At 39.9% G+C, this 17,986-nt stretch overlaps 1 protein-coding gene and 1 long non-coding RNA gene across 2 annotated transcripts in view; both read right to left on the bottom strand.

The window, feature by feature from the left end:
* Window positions 1-7,683: 7,683 nt before the first annotated feature.
* si:ch73-366l1.5 (FILIA-N KH-like domain-containing protein) overlaps window positions 7,684-17,986 on the bottom strand; it is a 21,280-nt gene continuing 10,977 nt past the window's right edge. The window contains exons 3-5 of the mRNA XM_039826032.1: window positions 15,002-15,653; window positions 13,348-13,447; window positions 7,684-8,364 (exon numbers count right to left, since the gene is read on the bottom strand). Coding sequence (XP_039681966.1) covers window positions 8,250-8,364; window positions 13,348-13,447; window positions 15,002-15,653 — 867 coding nt within the window. The 3' untranslated portion in view covers window positions 7,684-8,249. The remainder of the gene's footprint in view (window positions 8,365-13,347; window positions 13,448-15,001; window positions 15,654-17,986) is intronic.
* LOC120574929 lies at window positions 8,778-11,698 on the bottom strand. The gene is made up of 2 exons (XR_005641926.1): window positions 11,316-11,698; window positions 8,778-9,399 (listed from the first exon to the last, which is right to left on the bottom strand). It is a non-coding gene; the product is annotated as an uncharacterized LOC120574929 (long non-coding RNA).

Raw genomic sequence — 17,986 nt, 5'->3', positions numbered from 1 at the left:
ATGCACTAGTGGTATACTTATAAGTGTACTACTTTAATACTTCTTGGGACACAATTGGCCCACTTTTTAGTATATAAAAGTATACTTTTATGTATACTTTAAGTGTAAAAGTAGTAAAGTTTGAGTACACAAATAGTTTATATTTAAGTTTTATTTTGTACTGCAACTATACTACAAGTGGACTTATAGATATACTGCTAGTTTACTATATAGCCCACTTTTTAGTTTATGAAAGTACACTTCTAAGTATACTCTCAGTAAACTCCTGGTTTAATAGTTTTTATACTGCAAGTATACTTGTAATTTTTTTTAAAGTGAACTTAACATCATACTTATAGTTTACTATTTATATATTTTTGTTGCACTTCAAAGTATACTACTAGGTTTCTATTTAGGTATTAGTTTTTATACTTGAAATATACCTTTAAATGTACTTTAAGTAGACTTGACGTTAACTCACATGTACACTACCACTGGACTACACATATACATACTCACAAGACATACTCCGGATTGAAAATAATTGTTTTCTTTATGAATAAAAAATTTCAAAGAAATACTGTTTTAGATGTCATCCCGGTTCAAACAAAACACAACAAACAGTATGAACATTTTCTTTAAATATCATAACACGTGTCCATCATAAGAATAACAGGAACCTGTGATTATCTGTCTTTTAGGAGTTAAACTCCACAAGCGCCTGCAGGCTTAACAACCTCGCTGGCACACACACACACACACACACACAACACATAGAGCGCAGCAGGCAGAGGCGGGGGGGAGAGATACTCGTTTCTCTTCAGGAGACTTGTTTAAATTATGACATATATACATTAGATTTGGTATTTAGTTCATATTTTTTTAGGTGTATTTGTTTTCTGATTCATTAGAAGTTGAGTTTCAGTCTGTATGATAAATGAACAGTTGTACATAAAGTAGTAACATGCTATGACATGTTATGTAGACTAAAGGGGAGACACCAACCTTTATCATTTTAATTGCTAATTTCCATCTGATGTCCCTGGGCATATACAGTGCACTACAATAATATAGAAATGATAATTCCACATTAACACTAACAGGAACACCTAGGACACGCCAGTGCATATAGGCCTACTTCTTTTTATAATTTAAACTAATACACTAATAGTCGGGATCGCGTTCCACTCTTTTGAATAAGTAAGGGGTGTTTGAGCTAAACCATAAACAATAAAATTAAAGCTCAATAAGTTTTATTTTTCAATATTATTGCAATAGTTGTAACATTGTGAGGTTTTCTTGTCCGGAGATTGTTTAAAGGTCCCATGGCATGAAAATTTCACTTTATGAGCCCTGGGTATCCTGCTCTGCCTTTGAGAAAATGAAAGCTCAGATGGGCCAATCTGGAATCTTCCCTTTATGAAATCATAAGGGGAAAGGTTACCTTCCCGCCTTGCCCGCCCAGAGAATTTGGTCCGCCCATGAGAGAGAGACATCATGACTTTCAAACGAGCAAAGTGGCAGTTGGTCAAGGCCACACCCCCACCCTCCACCTTGCCCCCCCTCTCTCCTCCTCAATAGCTACAGACACAGAAATTGCACATCAAAGCTCATTGTGGGACTGGCTCTAGTGGCTGTAATTCTGCACCAAGGCTGAATTTCGGGAAAGAGACTTCAGATACAGTATTAGGGGACCACTAAGGTCTATATAAAAGAGACTTCAGATACAGTATTAGGGGACCACTAAGGCCTATATAAAAGAGACTTCAGATACAGTATTAGGGGACCACTAAGGCCTATATAAAAGAGACTTCAGATACAGTATTAGGGGACCACTAAGGCCTATATAAAAGAGACTTCAGATACAGTATTAGGGGACCACTAAGGTCTATATAAAAGAGACTTCAGATACAGTATTAGGGGACCACTAAGGCCTATATAAAAGAGACTTCAGATACAGTATTAGGGGACCACTAAGGTCTATATAAAAGAGACTTCAGATACAGTATTAGGGGACCACTAAGGTCTATATAAAAAGAGACTTCAGATACAGTATTAGGGGACACCTAAGGTCTATATAAAAAGAGACTTCAGATACAGTATTAGGGGACCACTAAGGTCTATATAAAAAAGAACTTCAGATACAGTATTAGGGGACCACTAAGGTCTATATAAAAAGAGACTTCAGATACAGTATTAGGGGACCACTAAGGTCTATATAAAAAGAGACTTCAGATACAGTATTAGGGGACCACTAAGGCCTATATAAAAGAGACTTCAGATACAGTATTAGGGGACCACTAAGGTCTATATAAAAAGAGACTTCAGATACAGTATTAGGGGACCACTAAGGTCTATATAAAAGAGACTTCAGATACAGTATTAGGGGACCACTAAGGTCTATATAAAAGAGACTTCAGATACAGTATTAGGGGACCACTAAGGTCTATTTAAAAGCATCCAAAGAGCACCATATCATGGGACCTTTAAATACAAAGTGATTATATTGTTGTGGTTTTTATTTCTAGCTGTTATTTTGGAGCACTGCAGGCAGCGTATGTACTGGGGGTGTTGCGCAAAACCAGCAAGAAGGCATTGTCTCAAACTGTTAACAGCGTTTTCTGTGCTTGTGAACTTGCCAGTTCATTCTTCCAAGATCAATTAGCAAGAAAGGGCGTTTCTCAATACCAAGAATGCAAAGTATGTATGTGTTCTTGGGGAGAACGTTCTTGCTGGTTGTTCTTGTTATTTGAAAATGTAGTTTACAGATGTTCAATCATGACAGTTTGTAATCAAATAAAATTATACTAAAATATGTGCAAATAATGTAATATGAAAGTAAGTATGAAAGTAACATTCTAAACAGAGAGAAATAGAAAAATACAAAGGTACAAAAGTGACTGCGTTGATAATAAAGACAGTAGGAGCACTTAATCAAAGAAATTTAAGTAGAAATCAGATATTAAGACAGCTGTCTTATTGGATACCAACTTAAGAGACTCAAAGTACATTTCAAATTCAACCTGGAATAGTCTGAAGCATGTGTTGATCTGGAAAATTTTGCCTTGTGGATATGGAACTTACCTAATAAAATAAAGAGATTTACAATATTACCTAACTTTCTATCTTTACATTCAAAATAGGTAATAATATGTTTCCCTTCAAGTGTGATTCTAAGTTTTGTTTCAGATACCATATAATCTTCAAAGCTTTTCCAGAATGTAATACAAAATGAACAACCATAAAAAAGATGGGTTAACGACTCTTGTTCTGTTTTACAAAAACTACAATAGTTATCAACAGGCATGAATTTCGAGACAAACAGGTTCGTAGGATGTATTTTATGTAATATTTTCAAATGTAATTCCCTAACTTTGTTTGTGATACAATATCTAAAGGGAACAAGCCAAATCTTGAAATCCCTTCTGCTTTAGTCAAAAGAATCCTTCCTAGAATAGAAATGTCTCTTTGAAGCCATAAATTCAGTATTGTTTTAGTCTTCTTCAATTTAGACAAAAAATTAAGTTGTTGACGTTCCATGTGGTCCTTGCAGATATGAATACCTAAATATTTGATACATTTCTTAACAGGTATATTAAACATATTTTCCTCTTCAGTCTGATACAGACATAAAATTTCACATTTAGATTTGGTAAGTGTTAAACCCGAAGCAACTGAAAATTGGTCAATTAGGGATATAGCATATTCAATCTGATGTTTGTCACTCAAAAAGAGAGCTGTATCATCTGCTATTTGAGTTACTATATTTTCCTTACCAAAAATAGACAAACCTTTAATAATAGGATTATGTTGAATATGTAATGACAGTAATTCAACCACCAGCAGGAACAAGAACGGTTAAATAGGGCAGCCCTGGCAAACTGATCTCAGTACAGGAAATCTTTTTGTGGTGTTAGGATATAATATCACAGAACTGTCAATATTTTTATAAAACATTTCAACTGTAGATATAAAATTTTGCCCGAAATCAAAAATCTGAGTGTGCTTTGAGTAAAGAATAGTGTTCCACCGTATAGAAATACTGTCAGTGCATCAGTATTGATGTTATCAGAATAGTCCAGCAGGTCGAGAGTCTTATATTAGAGCTAATGTGACGGTTAGACATAAAACCTGTTTGTGGTTCACTTTTTATCTCATGAAGACCTCTTTTTTTAGCAAAAATGAATGATACAATTTTGTAGTCAATATTTAAGAGCGTAATAGGTCTCCAATTTTCTATCAATAAGTGATCTTCATCAGGTTTAGGGAGAAGATATATTAAACCTTGCTTCATACTTGTGGACATTTCCTTTTTTTCAATGCATTCGTTGAATATGTCTAATAGAGGATTTTCAATAATTTCCAAAAAATGCGTCATAAAATTTGACTGAAAGCCCATCATTACCCGGAGATTTCCCTTTTTCCATTGAGCTAACAGCCTCTGAGATTTCCACTTTAGTAATGGGACGTTTGCATTCCATTTTAAAATGTTCAGATATAGTTGGTGTAAATGCTTTAACTGACTCAATAAATCTATCACATTCACCAAACTGAATATCTGACTTATATATATTGCTATAAAATGTACCAACATATCTTAAAATGTCTAAAGAATTAGAGGTGATGTTGTCATTAATTTTAAGCGTAGTTAAATTATTTCTCTTACGATTTTGCCTCTCTAAAGCAAAGAAGTAACTCGAATTTCTTTCCCCTTGTTCCAACCATTTTGCTCGAGACCTTACAAATGCCCCTTTAGCCATTTCAATATACATGTTATCTATTTCTTCTTTTAATTTTTTGAATGTTATTTCTTCTTCCTCTGAAAGATTATCCTTAGTCATTAAAACATTTAATTTATCCATAATATTTCTTTCTTTAGCTAAGTTATTTTTTTTAAATTACTTTACTTATTTCTCTCATTTTAAACTTGAAATAATCCCATTTTTGTATGTGATTCCCTTAGTTATTACCAAATATGCTTTTGGCTGCTTTTGTGACTGAATCACATAACTCATCATCTTTCAATAAATAATTATTTAGTTTCCAATAACCACGTATATTACCATTTTGTTGTTTTGTTCCAACTAAATTGATTGAAATTAATTTATGACCAGAAAGTGGGGCATAACTATGTGATGATTCTGACACAAATTGCAGACAAGAGGGAGATATAAACTATAGATCCATTCTAGACTGTAAGGATCTACTGACGTTGCTCCATGTAAATTCATTAATGTCAGGGTTTAAAAAAATGCCAAACATAGATATAACTGCCAGTTGTTCACAAATATATGCAGTACTTTTGAATCTTGAATGTGGGATTAATTTCACAGGTACTCTATCTACAAGATCATTATAATCGCCTCCAATAATCAAGTGTGCATCCTTATAGTTGTTTTTAAAGGCTTTTAGGTTTCATACAAAGTTGTAAAAACATATTTTTTGCTAGAGCTGTATTGTTATAGTTATATAAATTGCAAACTATAAAGAAGGAATTGTCTAATTTGAAAACCAAGATTATCCATCTGCCCTCATTTGAGATCACTGTTTCAACTATATCTCCTTTAAATTTGTTAAGGAGAATGGCGACACCTGCCAATTGTTGAGAGGCATGACAAAAATAACATTTAACACTCCAAAATGTCACATCACTGTCCACGGAATGAGTCTCTTGAAAGAATATCAAATCAGCATTTTTTCCTTTACTGAACAAAAAAAAAATGATTCATGATTCAATGATTTATAAAATCTTATTTTAACTATTGGAGTGAACCTATTGCCCTTTTAATTGTATACAGTGAGAACAAAATAATAGTGATGGCGAACCAGTGAAGCTTTCAATCCAATTGTATCCAAAAAATGTTCAGCACTCGAAGCTTCAGGACTCTACGAGGACATCTGGTGGTGAAAGTTAAGGATAGCATTGTGTCACAAACTGTTTCACAGATATTAGCCATGAATGTCTTTGAGTTGAAGATAAATACATTTTGAGTATGAATAAAATGAAATAAATAATGACATAAATAACTAAGCCTATGTGGGACCTTGCATAAATAAAAATGTAATTGCCTTCTCCACAAAAAAATGAACAATAAAGTTAGGATTTTGGTTGTGAACTGTCTTGTGTTTGTAAACAAATACATCAGTTTGGGAGGGAAATGAATGAAGAACACATTGCACATTGCACACACATTTCTGTGATTATATTGAGTGTCCCGTGTCGCGCTGCTCGCGCAGCTTTTGGATTCAACTTTGAAGCGGTCACGTGGGTGTGTGTGAAACAAAGCTTCGGAAGTCACCGGTCACATGATCATCCCAAAAACGAATCCAGCTCCGATACAAAGCTTCATTCAAAATTGGTTCATGTTTTCGATACATGCCTCGAAGCAGGGGTTTCACGGGTAACATCACTACAAAATAACCCATTAGGATTGGGTGACATATTTAACTTAAACATTTTACCTCACATTAAGGGCAGTTTAACAATTTTTCATTACCATTTCTTCAAATTTAAAAAAAACGGTCATTCAAGCCATTTATTGCTTTTAGGATGTCAGCATTTGATAGTTTCCTCTTCTTTGGTGCAGACCTTCTTGGGATTTGCGCTTTTCGTTGGGAGTATCAGCAAGAGGTGTACATAAACCAGAGAACACATTTTCAACATCTATATCCATTATCAGGCCTTCCTTTCTTACATTCTTGGCATCTCTCTTTGACATCTTAGCACACGTGTCCTGGCTGTTAGCAAACCTTTGGCTAACAGCTAACAGTTTGTAAGCTAGTTGCTATTTCACTAAATTTGACCAGCAAAAGTCCTTTTGTTCAGGCGAATTAACTTACTGGATGCAAGAGCAACGTTCCACGCCTTCACTTATCGATTAAACAATTGGTACTCGGTCTGAGTCTCGGAGCTCAGAGTAAGACGTCTGCACAGGTTGCCATCTTGGACCAACCCCTGCATGATGCACATCCACAACGACCATGAACTGGCGTCTGACATCAGACGGATGGAGTGCCGGCTGAGTGCCGCCCTCACCAAGCTGAAGAACGCCGTGGTGATTGACGGCCACGTCGTCTCAGGCTCTGAAGGCCTGGGTGAACGGGGGCAGCCTTCCACATCCAGATGCTGATTCACCTGGTGAGACTCGGAGGGATTCAAACATGCGGCCCTGTGGATAGTGTCCTCTCAACTTACCTGAGAGACCTGGACACACTGTTCAAAATGCACAGGGAAATGATGGCGGCTAAGTGCAGCGTGAACCGAGCCCCTCCTCGTATGATGGATGAAGAGTCAAATGTGTATTGCATGGCTCATGACAGCTATGACAAATACTTTGATATATATTATGATCAGAGGAACATGAGGCAGATGTGTGACAGTGACGTAGAACAGAGCCTGCAGACGCCGGTTGATCAGAGAGGATACTGAGCTTCTTTAGACTGCAGCTTGTCAGCATTTCCTGCAGTAAATGCATTTTCTCGTGATGTTTTGATTGCCCTTAACGCACAATTTACGTTCATGTTTGATTTATTGTTTTTGTCATCTCATTGCAGAACACACACACACACACACACACACGCACACACACATACACACTTCAAAATACTTCAGAACACATACACACAGACGCGCGCACGCACACACACACACACACACACACACACACACACACAGACACACATACACACCTCAAAATACTTGCGTATTTTTAACGAACCCTCTTCTTTATATTATCATCACAATCTGCAGTTCAGATGTTTTATCTTTATATATTTATTGTCATAAAAAACATTTCATTTCAAAATAAAACTAAAAGTTGATAAACACACAGAAGCAGATATTAAACATCAGCTACCAGAGAACATATTATATATATATATAAATTATTCTCTTAACAGAAAGCCTACGGTGGCACATGACCGTCAATGTTGTTACGAGAATAAAGTCAAATATTTTTTTTACAGTTTTAAAAAGAAAGCAAATGTAATTTTGAGAAAATAGTAAAAGTGGAATTTTGAATCTTCAGTTTGAACAATTTGAGAATAAAGTCGTAATTGTTGAGGAAAAGTTTTAATACTACGACTAAAAAGTCATATTATGAGTAAATTACACTGAAATATTAAAATACTGGTGCAATTTATGCATTCGTCTTTTCCCTCATAATAAAATATATACCACAATGCAACACTTCCAGTTGCTACATGAGCCCATGGCCCTGACGTTTACATTTTAAACTAAAAAAAGTTTGAATCTTTAAATGTTGTCCTTGTCAGAGGGAGTAGAGCTTCAGCTGCTCCTCCATGTCTCCCTCCGTCACCCCCCCCAGCGCCTCCTGGTTCTCCCGCAGCAGCTGGAAGATGGCTGCCAGCTGCTCCTGTTGCACCCTGGGAAGTGGAGTCACAACACACACACACACACACACACACACACACACACACACACACACACACACACACACACACACACACAGTGTTACTGAACATTTTAAGTCATGTGTTGATAGGAAAGTGATGTAATATATCCAATTATTGTGATTGTGATATATATTGTGAATTGTGATATTTTGAGAATTAAGTCCCACATTTCTCGAGAGTAATGTCGTAATATTTTAGAAACAAAAACATTTTATTTTGAGGGGGAAAAATGATATTTTAAGATAATGGCATTTAAAGGAGTCAAAACATTCGTTAAATGGAAAAAGAAAATTCTTAAAACAACACATTAATATTTTCACTGCATGAGATGAAAACAAAGTGTAGAGTCATCCTGCTGGAACAAACACAATCAACAACATCCGTCTGGTTTCACACATGGATTTATTCATTTATTTATTGCATGTTGAAACATTTCAATCAAACACAAGATGACTACCGTAGTTCCTGTAAGAACATCAGGCTGACAGTTTATTACTGGTAGAGTCTTCATTCAAATCACAGTTTAATAGTTTTAACAAAGGGTCCAACAAGTCCACACGAGCTGTGTTACAAACTGTTCCCTAGCATAATACTTCTATTGGGGGGGAGGTGTGTGTGTGTTTCTGTGTGTGTGTGTCTGTGCGTGTTTGTGTGTGAAGAGTGTGTCTGTGGAGTGTGTGTGTGTGAGGGGAAACCGTTCCAAACACAGCTTCTGTCTGTTTCCTCCGATTTCATCCCTTTGTTTTAAAAAATCCTCGACACAAAAAGCTAAAAGCAGAACAGTTTTGGGGTAAAAACACAGCTTCCTGAAGGCACTTTGGTGTAAAGACGTTAAGCTATTCACAAGCAGCTCGGACCAGAACGCTCTCGAAAACCCAGAAATAAAAAGACGCTCGGTTCCGTTGCTTCAGCGCTCGCTGTCTTCCTCGCGGCGGGTCAGCCGGGAGAAAGAAAGAGAAAGAAGCTGAAGGTGTTTCTACGTCTCGTGTGAATCATTCAGGAGCCCTAAAGCAAAAGACACAGAGACAAGAAGAACTCAGGGAGAGACACGGAAAATAGACATTTGAATTTGTAACTTTGAGTAACTTTAAAAAAGGGCCCCTAACAGTGTCTAAGTGACTGATGGGAACACCAATCTGTGACATTGGTCCAGTATTAAGCGGACAAACAAGCTACAATGTAAGTTAATAGGACAATTGTCCAGCTTTTATATATATATATATATATATATGTGTGTGTCTGACAACATTACGGAAAGGATTTCTAAGGAGGTCGATCTTTCTGTTAAAGAGTAAGATCCTTTTTTGAAACATAAAAACATCTGCGTAATGGCGTTTGCTACACCCACCAGACTTTATGTAAATAAACAGTGATTTTAGCATCGTAAAATACACTTAATTCAAAGTGGACAGAAACAAAATAAATCTATCAAAAGCCGTTTTGGGGTCGTCTTTCCACTTTACCAACCACCACAACTCTAGTTGTGGTTGAAATAAACACATAGTTTACAGATGTACATGTGAGAATATGTTGGCTCTACACACGCTAAAAGTCCTGATTTTTTAAAAATGGAGTCTGGTGGGTTTGGCACTAGCGACTTCAGAGCTGTTTCTGGTTAAACAGAAAGGTCTTAAAGAGGTTTTTAAAAGGTCTATCTCTGTAGGGATCCTTTCCATAATGTTGTCAGACACTTAGAATATTAATCTGAGTCTGTCAGCGGTAAAGTCAGAACTCTTAGTGGACGCTGACTGACGCTAAACATTAGTCCTGTAGGGTATTGTTACAGCCCGGTCTGTGGCTGCTGGTTACAATGTTCACGCTCAATACTGGACCAGTTTCAAAAGATTGTTGTTCCTAACAGTCACTTACACACACACAAACATGGGAACATAGGGTCCAGGTCTAAATCATCCAGAACATTTACAACAAATCACTAAAATGAATGGAAACCACAGCAGAAAGAAAACATGCATCCGAAAATCGAAATGTGTTCCAAAGATTCAAAGATATATGAACATGATTTGTGGAAAACTTGCTAGTGTGGTCCTTTAAATGCATAGAATTATTAATTCATGCAGAAGGGTTGGAAGCCTTGGGTTTATCTTTATAAAGTCGACTCAGATGTGAAATGATGAGAAAATAGAAAGAAATAATAAGAATTTGTTGGCTCTTTGCGGCTCAATGCTCAAACTTCCTCATCACACAACACAGACAGACAGACAGACAGACAGACAGACAGACAGACAGACAGACAGACAGACAGACAGACAGACAGACAGACAGACAGACAGACAGACAGACAGACAGACAGACAGACAGACAGACAGACAGACAGACAGACAGACAGACAGACAGACAGACAGACAGACAGACAGACAGACAGACAGACAGACAGACAGACAGACAGACAGACAGACAGACAGACAGACAGACAGACAGACAGACAGACAGACAGACAGACAGACAGACAGACAGACAGAAAGACAGACAGACAGACAGACAGACAGACAGACAGACAGACAGACAGACAGACAGACAGACAGACAGACAGACAGACAGACAGACAGACAGACAGACACACACACACACACACACACACACACACACACACACACACACACACACACACACACACACACACACACACACACACACACACACACACACACACACACACACACACACACACACACACACACACACACACACACACACACACACACACACACACACACACACACACACACACACACACACAGATTTCGGTGCCCATTAGTGATCCAGAACCAGGTTGAATGAATGAATGAATGAATATGGAGTGTTTGATGTGATTGGTTCCCAGCTGAGTCCGACTGTACACCCAGCAGGTGGGTTCTGTTAGAAGCTTCAGAGGTTAGAAGCTTCAGAGGTTAGCCACTCACCGTTAGCCGTGGCGTTAGCAGGCAGCATGCAGGGTTAGCAGCTGAAGCAGACAGCTTGAAGCAGACAGGTCGGGCCCACACCGGAGGACAGAAATCAAGTAGAAGGCCCTCAGTGACAGGAAACCAGAACCAGAACCAGAACCAAAGAGATGGAGGCACAAACTGACAACTGGTTCTCACTTCTGACTCGTTAAATACTGACTCTTGGTCTCTCGGTCAGATACCGACGCTAAAATCCCCCTTTAGCATCTGTATGGAACGCAGCGGGCACATTAGGATACCAGATAGAAAATGTGCCAGATACCAGATGTGTGTGTGTGTGGGAAGTAGGAGTATGTGTTTGTGTGGGAAGTATAGTTGTGCACGTGTGTGTGTGTGTGTGTGTGTGTGTGGGTATATGTGTGTGTGTGTGTGTGTGTGTGTGTGTGTGTGTGTAGTATGTATGTGTGTGTGGGGAGTATGTAATGGCAAAATTGCATTTAAGCATAATTCCTTATATTTTTATGTTTTATTTCTACTTTAATTCTCTCACAAATGCTGAAAGAGTTTATCTCATTTCCCACATGTAGATTTTGATTCTAACTTTGTGAGACATCCAGTCTGGAACATGATGTGAGCACTGTCTGTCTAAACAGATAGGGGCTACAAGGCCACCCTAAAACTATCTCTAGTTTTCCCATGCCGTTTGAGATGTAACTGTGGTGAAAGTCGTACAGGGAGGAGGAGGCGAAATGGCCCCAAGATGTCCCTTGTATTTCTTGATTCTCTTCATGTGTATAAGATTGCCTGTCAAAATTGTAGCATCATAATAAGCCAAGTGTGTGTGTGCTGACTCTGAAGATGCATATAAGTCTAGTGTTCTTGTTCACTCATTTGAGGAACTGACTCCACACTGGGCGGCTGTGCCTTTTGTGAAATAATGTTGCTCCTATATTTGCAAATATATATTTTTAATAAAATACCAAAAACCTAAACTTGGTTTAGTTTCAACTGTCTTATTTGTTTCACTTTACTAAACTCTCAAAACTTTATCCCTGCTGCAAAGGAAACTTCCACGACAAGTATATGTAATTGTGTGTGTGTGTGTGTGTGTGTGTGTGGGGAGTATATAGAATGTGGTACGTGTGCGTATGTATGTGTGTGTGTGTGTGTGTGTGTGTGTACACACAAAAACATGTGACACCAAACACTTGATTCAAGAATGTCAAGAATTTTTTTAGTTGAATATTATAAACAAAAAATACAATGATTTCTATCTGAATATTTTGGAAACCAGGTGTTGGGGGGGGGGGTGTTGGAGGAGGACTGCTGGGAGTTTATGCAACAGAAACATGATCTTACCACGTCTGTCTAACCCCCTGCTCAGGCTGATTATAGAGAGGTTAAATCTGACGTGAGCTCTATCCTGAAAAGATAGGAGGAGGAAACACAAAAACATCTGGGAATTACCCACCAATACTGGGGGGGGGGGGGTTCACGCTCAGATATCAAGGTATTAACCGTTGACCTAACCCCTGATATTAATATTTCGGTGTTTGACCCGATTTTTACATGCAATTCAGTCTAAGTGACCGATGGGACCAACAAACTTCACTGTTCCGAGTTTAAAAGGTGCTGACGCACCAAGGCGACCGGCGGCCTAGTTTCTGTGTAGTGTGCCAAGCACCGTCACCCCGCGCCGTCGCCGCTCCGCACTGTTGCCCCTCCGCACCGACGGCCCCCAGCATCATCGCCACGCAGCAGTGTCACATAGTAGTAGTAGTATTTTTAAAACTATAATTGCTACATTAATCAGCATTTATTCCCGTGATGTTACCATCACGAAAACTATGAGCGCATTAATATCCCAAAATGCAATGATGATAAAAAAACTAAATAAAACGTTACATTGTGCAGCCCTAATTAGCTCCCTCTTACACCTTTAGCTCCCTCTTCCAGCTTTATTGTCCTGGCGGCTGCACACAGAGGGTGAGACTGTTAGCGTGCAACATGTCTGATGTCATGCGATGGGTCAGGTAGAGTTTAGACTGACCTCTGCTCCTCCTCCATCTCCTCCTTCGTCATCAGCGTCTCAAACTTGCTCTGCTTCTTCCCCGGGGTGAACGTCACTTTCTCTTCTGCTGCAGCCACATCTGACACACACAGACACACAGAGTCAGAAAAGTAAAATAATTACATTTACTCAAGCACTGTTTAACCCTTGGGCTATGTTCACACATTCAAGACTACATCCCTATTAATAACACACACACACACACACACACACACACACACACACACACACACACACACACACACACACACACACACACACACACACACACACACACACACACACACACACACACACACCTGTCACTCCACCTGATATGTGACAGGTGGAGCGACAGGAGGCACATTGTCAGTCTGGACAGCGGCTGTTGTTCAGAGCAGCCAAGTGCTTTAACTGACTGTTAGAGATTAATCCTCCTGAAGCAGATGGCTATAAACGCTAACGGATCCACTGACTCACACACGCATGTACGCGCACACCTACGCACACACACACACACACACACACACACACACACACACACACACACACACACACACACACACACACACACACACACACACACACACACAGTAAACAGCTGGTCGTCATGTCGCTGCTGGGTCTGACCTTCCTCTTAATAACAGTTGGTTAAGATGAACAAACAGCTTTTCTTTTTTAAATATATTTTTCTGATCCTTTACCCAAAGACAATTATCAGTCGACGAAAGTGTTACGCAACAGAGCCCATGTGTTGTGTACACGTAGGCCGACCGCTCGACTCTATTGGCTTTTCGTGGAGATAAGTTATCTGCCGAGCACAGCTGCTGGCGTCTGCTGATCTAACAACAGGAGAGCAGTCTGTGTCCCTCTAACAACAACAAAAACAACCAAAAAATAGATTTTTAAGCCCTCCCTATATATGGCTCTCAACTGTTTTGATCACCAGCCAAAATGGCTAGTAGGTTTTTAAAGTTATCAGCCAATCAGATCCTCCACTAGCCACTTTATTTTAATTCCAGCTCATCTGGTTTGTTTTGCGTTTGTTCCGTATGTCTTCTCTGTTAGCGTAGCTTCTAAGCTCCTAATCGATACCACGCACGCCAGACACGTAGCCAATCGTTGTACGACACGTCACAACATCAAGTGTTCATGGGAAATGTAGGATTAGCGCTACAAGCAGTGTTGCCAGGGGCACGTTCACTCTCCAAAACGGTGCGCACTGGCAAAAGAAAAACATACAAATATAAGTTTTCCTCCATCCACACGGCCTTCACTATGACAGGAAGTGTGTCGTTTCATACCGTTGAAATGCGCTCTCTTAATTTGTAGGGAATCTTTGATGCAACTAGAGCTGAACCGCTAACGTGTCTGCAGCTGTAGCTAAAAACATCAGATTGAAACATGTCAAAGGGTTATTTTAGCACCCTTTGTCTACCAGAGAGAACAAGTTAGCCGTTAGTACTGTCAAACTGCTTCAGCTTAACGTACAAAAAGAATACCCGCCCCCCTCCCCCTCCCCACAGTTGCTTATTTAAAAATATGGATGGACTCTTTTTACTGAAGTATGGTCCCACGGGGTCCACTGAAAGAGGAGGGACTTGGCCTCTCTAAACCAGTTGGATGTTAAACTGTGTGTGTGCAGCAGTCTTACCGTTGTTTAGGACGGTCTCTGGTTCCGGTTCTGGTGATTCCTCTACAGCAGGTTCAGGCGTCGGCTCAGGTAAGACCTCCTCGACAGGTTCAGGTTCGGACTCGGCCACAGGCTCTGGATCAGGCACTGTGACTGGCTCTGGGACAGGTTCGGGCTCGGGTTCGGGCTCAGATGCAGGTTCTGGCACTGCAGCTGGCTCTGGGACAGGTTCAGGTTCGGACACAGGTTCAGGTACTGCAGCCAGTTCTTGTGTTGCAACTGTTTCTGGGACAAGTTCAGGTTCTGGTACAATCTCTGGCACTTTTACCGGCTCTGGTGCAGGTTCTGGTGCTTTTACCGGCTCTGGGGGAGGTTCTGGTGCTTTTACCGGCTCTGGTGCAGGTTCTGGTGCAGGTTCTGGTGCAGGTTCTGGTGCTTTTACCGGCTCTGGGGCAGGTTCTGGTGCTTTTTCCGGCTCTGGTGCAGGTTCTGGTGCTGCGTTCACCGGCTCTGGTGCAGGTTCTGGTGCTGCTTTCACCGGCTCTGGTGCAGGTTCTGGTGCTTTTACTGGCTCTGGGGCAGGTTCTGGCGCTTTTACTGGTTCAGGAACAGGTTTTGGTGCTTTTACAGGCTCTGGTGCAGGTTTTGGTGCTTTTACCGGCTCTGGGGCAACCTGGAAAGACAAAAGGTTTTAAAACAGTTTACTTCTTTCAGAGATAAAAATGACTTTTGATCTGATGAACGGTTAGTTTCATCAGTGTTTTGTTGACGAAACGAGACTGTTGTCCCAGACGTCGTTTCTTCCGGCATCATTCTGATCTAGATTTATGTATCTAGTGGTGGTGCCCTATAGTGGCGTAGTAGTTGTGATGGAAAGTTTTTATCTGTCATAATGATGTGTGATATTTCTTTCATATATTATCCATTACTGCATGTTTTTTTTTATAGTCCCATCACTTTATATGTATTTACTTTTATACAATACGATATTTACTCTGTTTTCTATATGATATTATAATATATCAGTTATAGGGATCCATTGTAGTACTCTATTATTTTAAAAAGGCATTCGTGGTTTCTCCTGCCTCCCTAGTAGTGAAGTTATGCGGCCCCCTCCCTCTCATATAGCAGATGTACTTGGCAGTACCTGGCAGAGGGCCAACTTCAATAGCTTGAAGCAGTACAGACTCAGCAGTAAAAGAAGCAGAATCAGCAAGACCCGAATTGTTGAGTTAACAAGAAATACAGTCCCTCCCTTCCACAACATACAGTGCCTTGCGAAAGTATTCGGCCCCCTTGAACTTTTCGACCTTTTGCCACATTTCAGGCCTCAAACATAAAGATATAAAACTGTAATTTTTTGTGAAGAATCAACAACAAGTGGGACACAATCATGAAGTGGAACAAAATTTATTGGATATTTCAAACCTTTTAAACAAATAAAAAACTGAAATATTGGGCGTGCAAAATTATTCAGCCCCTTAAGTTAATACTTTGTAGCGCCACCTTTGCGCGCGATTACAGCTGTAAGTCGCTAGGGTATGTCTCTATCAGTTTTGCACATCGAGAGCTGACATTTTTGCCCATTCCTCCTTGCAAAACAGCTCGAGCTCAGTGAGGTTGGATGGAGAGCGTTTGAACAGCAGTTTTCAGTTCTTTCCACAGATTCTCGATTGGATTCAGGTCTGGACTTTGACTTGGCCATTCTAACACCTGGATATGTTTATTTGTGAACCATTCCATTGTAGATTTTGCTTTATGTTTTGGATCATTGTCTTGTTGGAAGACAAATCTCCGTCCCAGTCTCAGGTCTTTTGCAGACTCCATCAGGTTTTCTTCCAGAATGGTCCTGTATTTGGCTCGATCCATCTTCCCATCAATTTTAACCATCTTCCCTGTCCCTGCTGAAGAAAAGCAGGCCCAAACCATGATGCTGCCACCACCATGTTTGACAGTGGGGATGGTGTGTTCAGGGTGATGAGCTGTGTTGCTTTTACGCCAAACATAACGTTTTGCATTGTTGCCGAAAAGTTCGATTTTGGTTTCATCTGACCACAGCACCTTCTTCCACATGTTTGGTGTGTCTCCCAGGTGGCTTTTGGCAAACTTTAAACGATACTTTTTATGGATATCTTTAAGAAATGGCTTTCTTCTTGCCACTTTTCCATAAAGGCCAGATTTGTGCAGTATACGACTGATTGTTGTCCTATGGACAGAGTCTCCCACCTCAGCTTTAGATCTCTGCAGTTCATCCAGAGTGATCATGGGCCTCTTGGCTGCATCTCTGATCAGTCTTCTCATTGTATGAGCTGAAAGTTTAGAGGGACGGCCGGGTCTTCGTAGATTTGTAGTGGTCTGATACTCCTTCCATTTCAATATTATCGCTTGCACAGTGCTCCTTGGGATGTTTAAAGCTTGGGAAATCTTTTTGTATCCAAATCCGGCTTTAAACTTCTCCACAACAGTATCTCGGACCTGCCTGGTGTGTTCCTTGTTCTTCATGATGCTCTCTGCGCTTTACACGGACCTCTGAGACTATCACAGAGCAGGTGCATTTATACGGAGACTTGATTACACACAGGTGGATTCTATTTATCATCATTAGTCATTTAGGTCAACATTGGATCATTCAGAGATCCTCACTGAACTTCTGGAGAGATTTGCTGCACTGAAAGTAAAAGGGGCTGAATAATTTTGCACGCCCACTTTTTCAGTTTTTTATTTGTTAAAAAAGTTTGAAATAGCCAATGAATTTCGTTCCACTTCATAATTGGGACCCACTTGTTGTTGATTCTTCACAAAAAATTACAGTTTTATATCTTTATGTTTGAGGCCTGAAATGTGGCAAAAGGTCGAAACGTTCAAGGGGGCCGAATACTTTCGCAAGGCACTGTAGTTCTAACGGGAGCAAAGCAGGAAGTAAGGTGAGAAAGTATAAGAGCGCCAATCTCTCTCTCTGAGATGGGCTCCCACGTAGAGCCAGGTTCTGTCCGAGGTTGCCGTTTG

This window comes from Perca fluviatilis, chromosome 15, assembly GCF_010015445.1.
Source record: "Perca fluviatilis chromosome 15, GENO_Pfluv_1.0, whole genome shotgun sequence".
NCBI classification, from domain to species: domain Eukaryota; kingdom Metazoa; phylum Chordata; class Actinopteri; order Perciformes; family Percidae; genus Perca; species Perca fluviatilis.
Note: the sequence above shows the minus strand (reverse complement) of the source record. Positions and strands in the feature narration are given on the sequence as shown.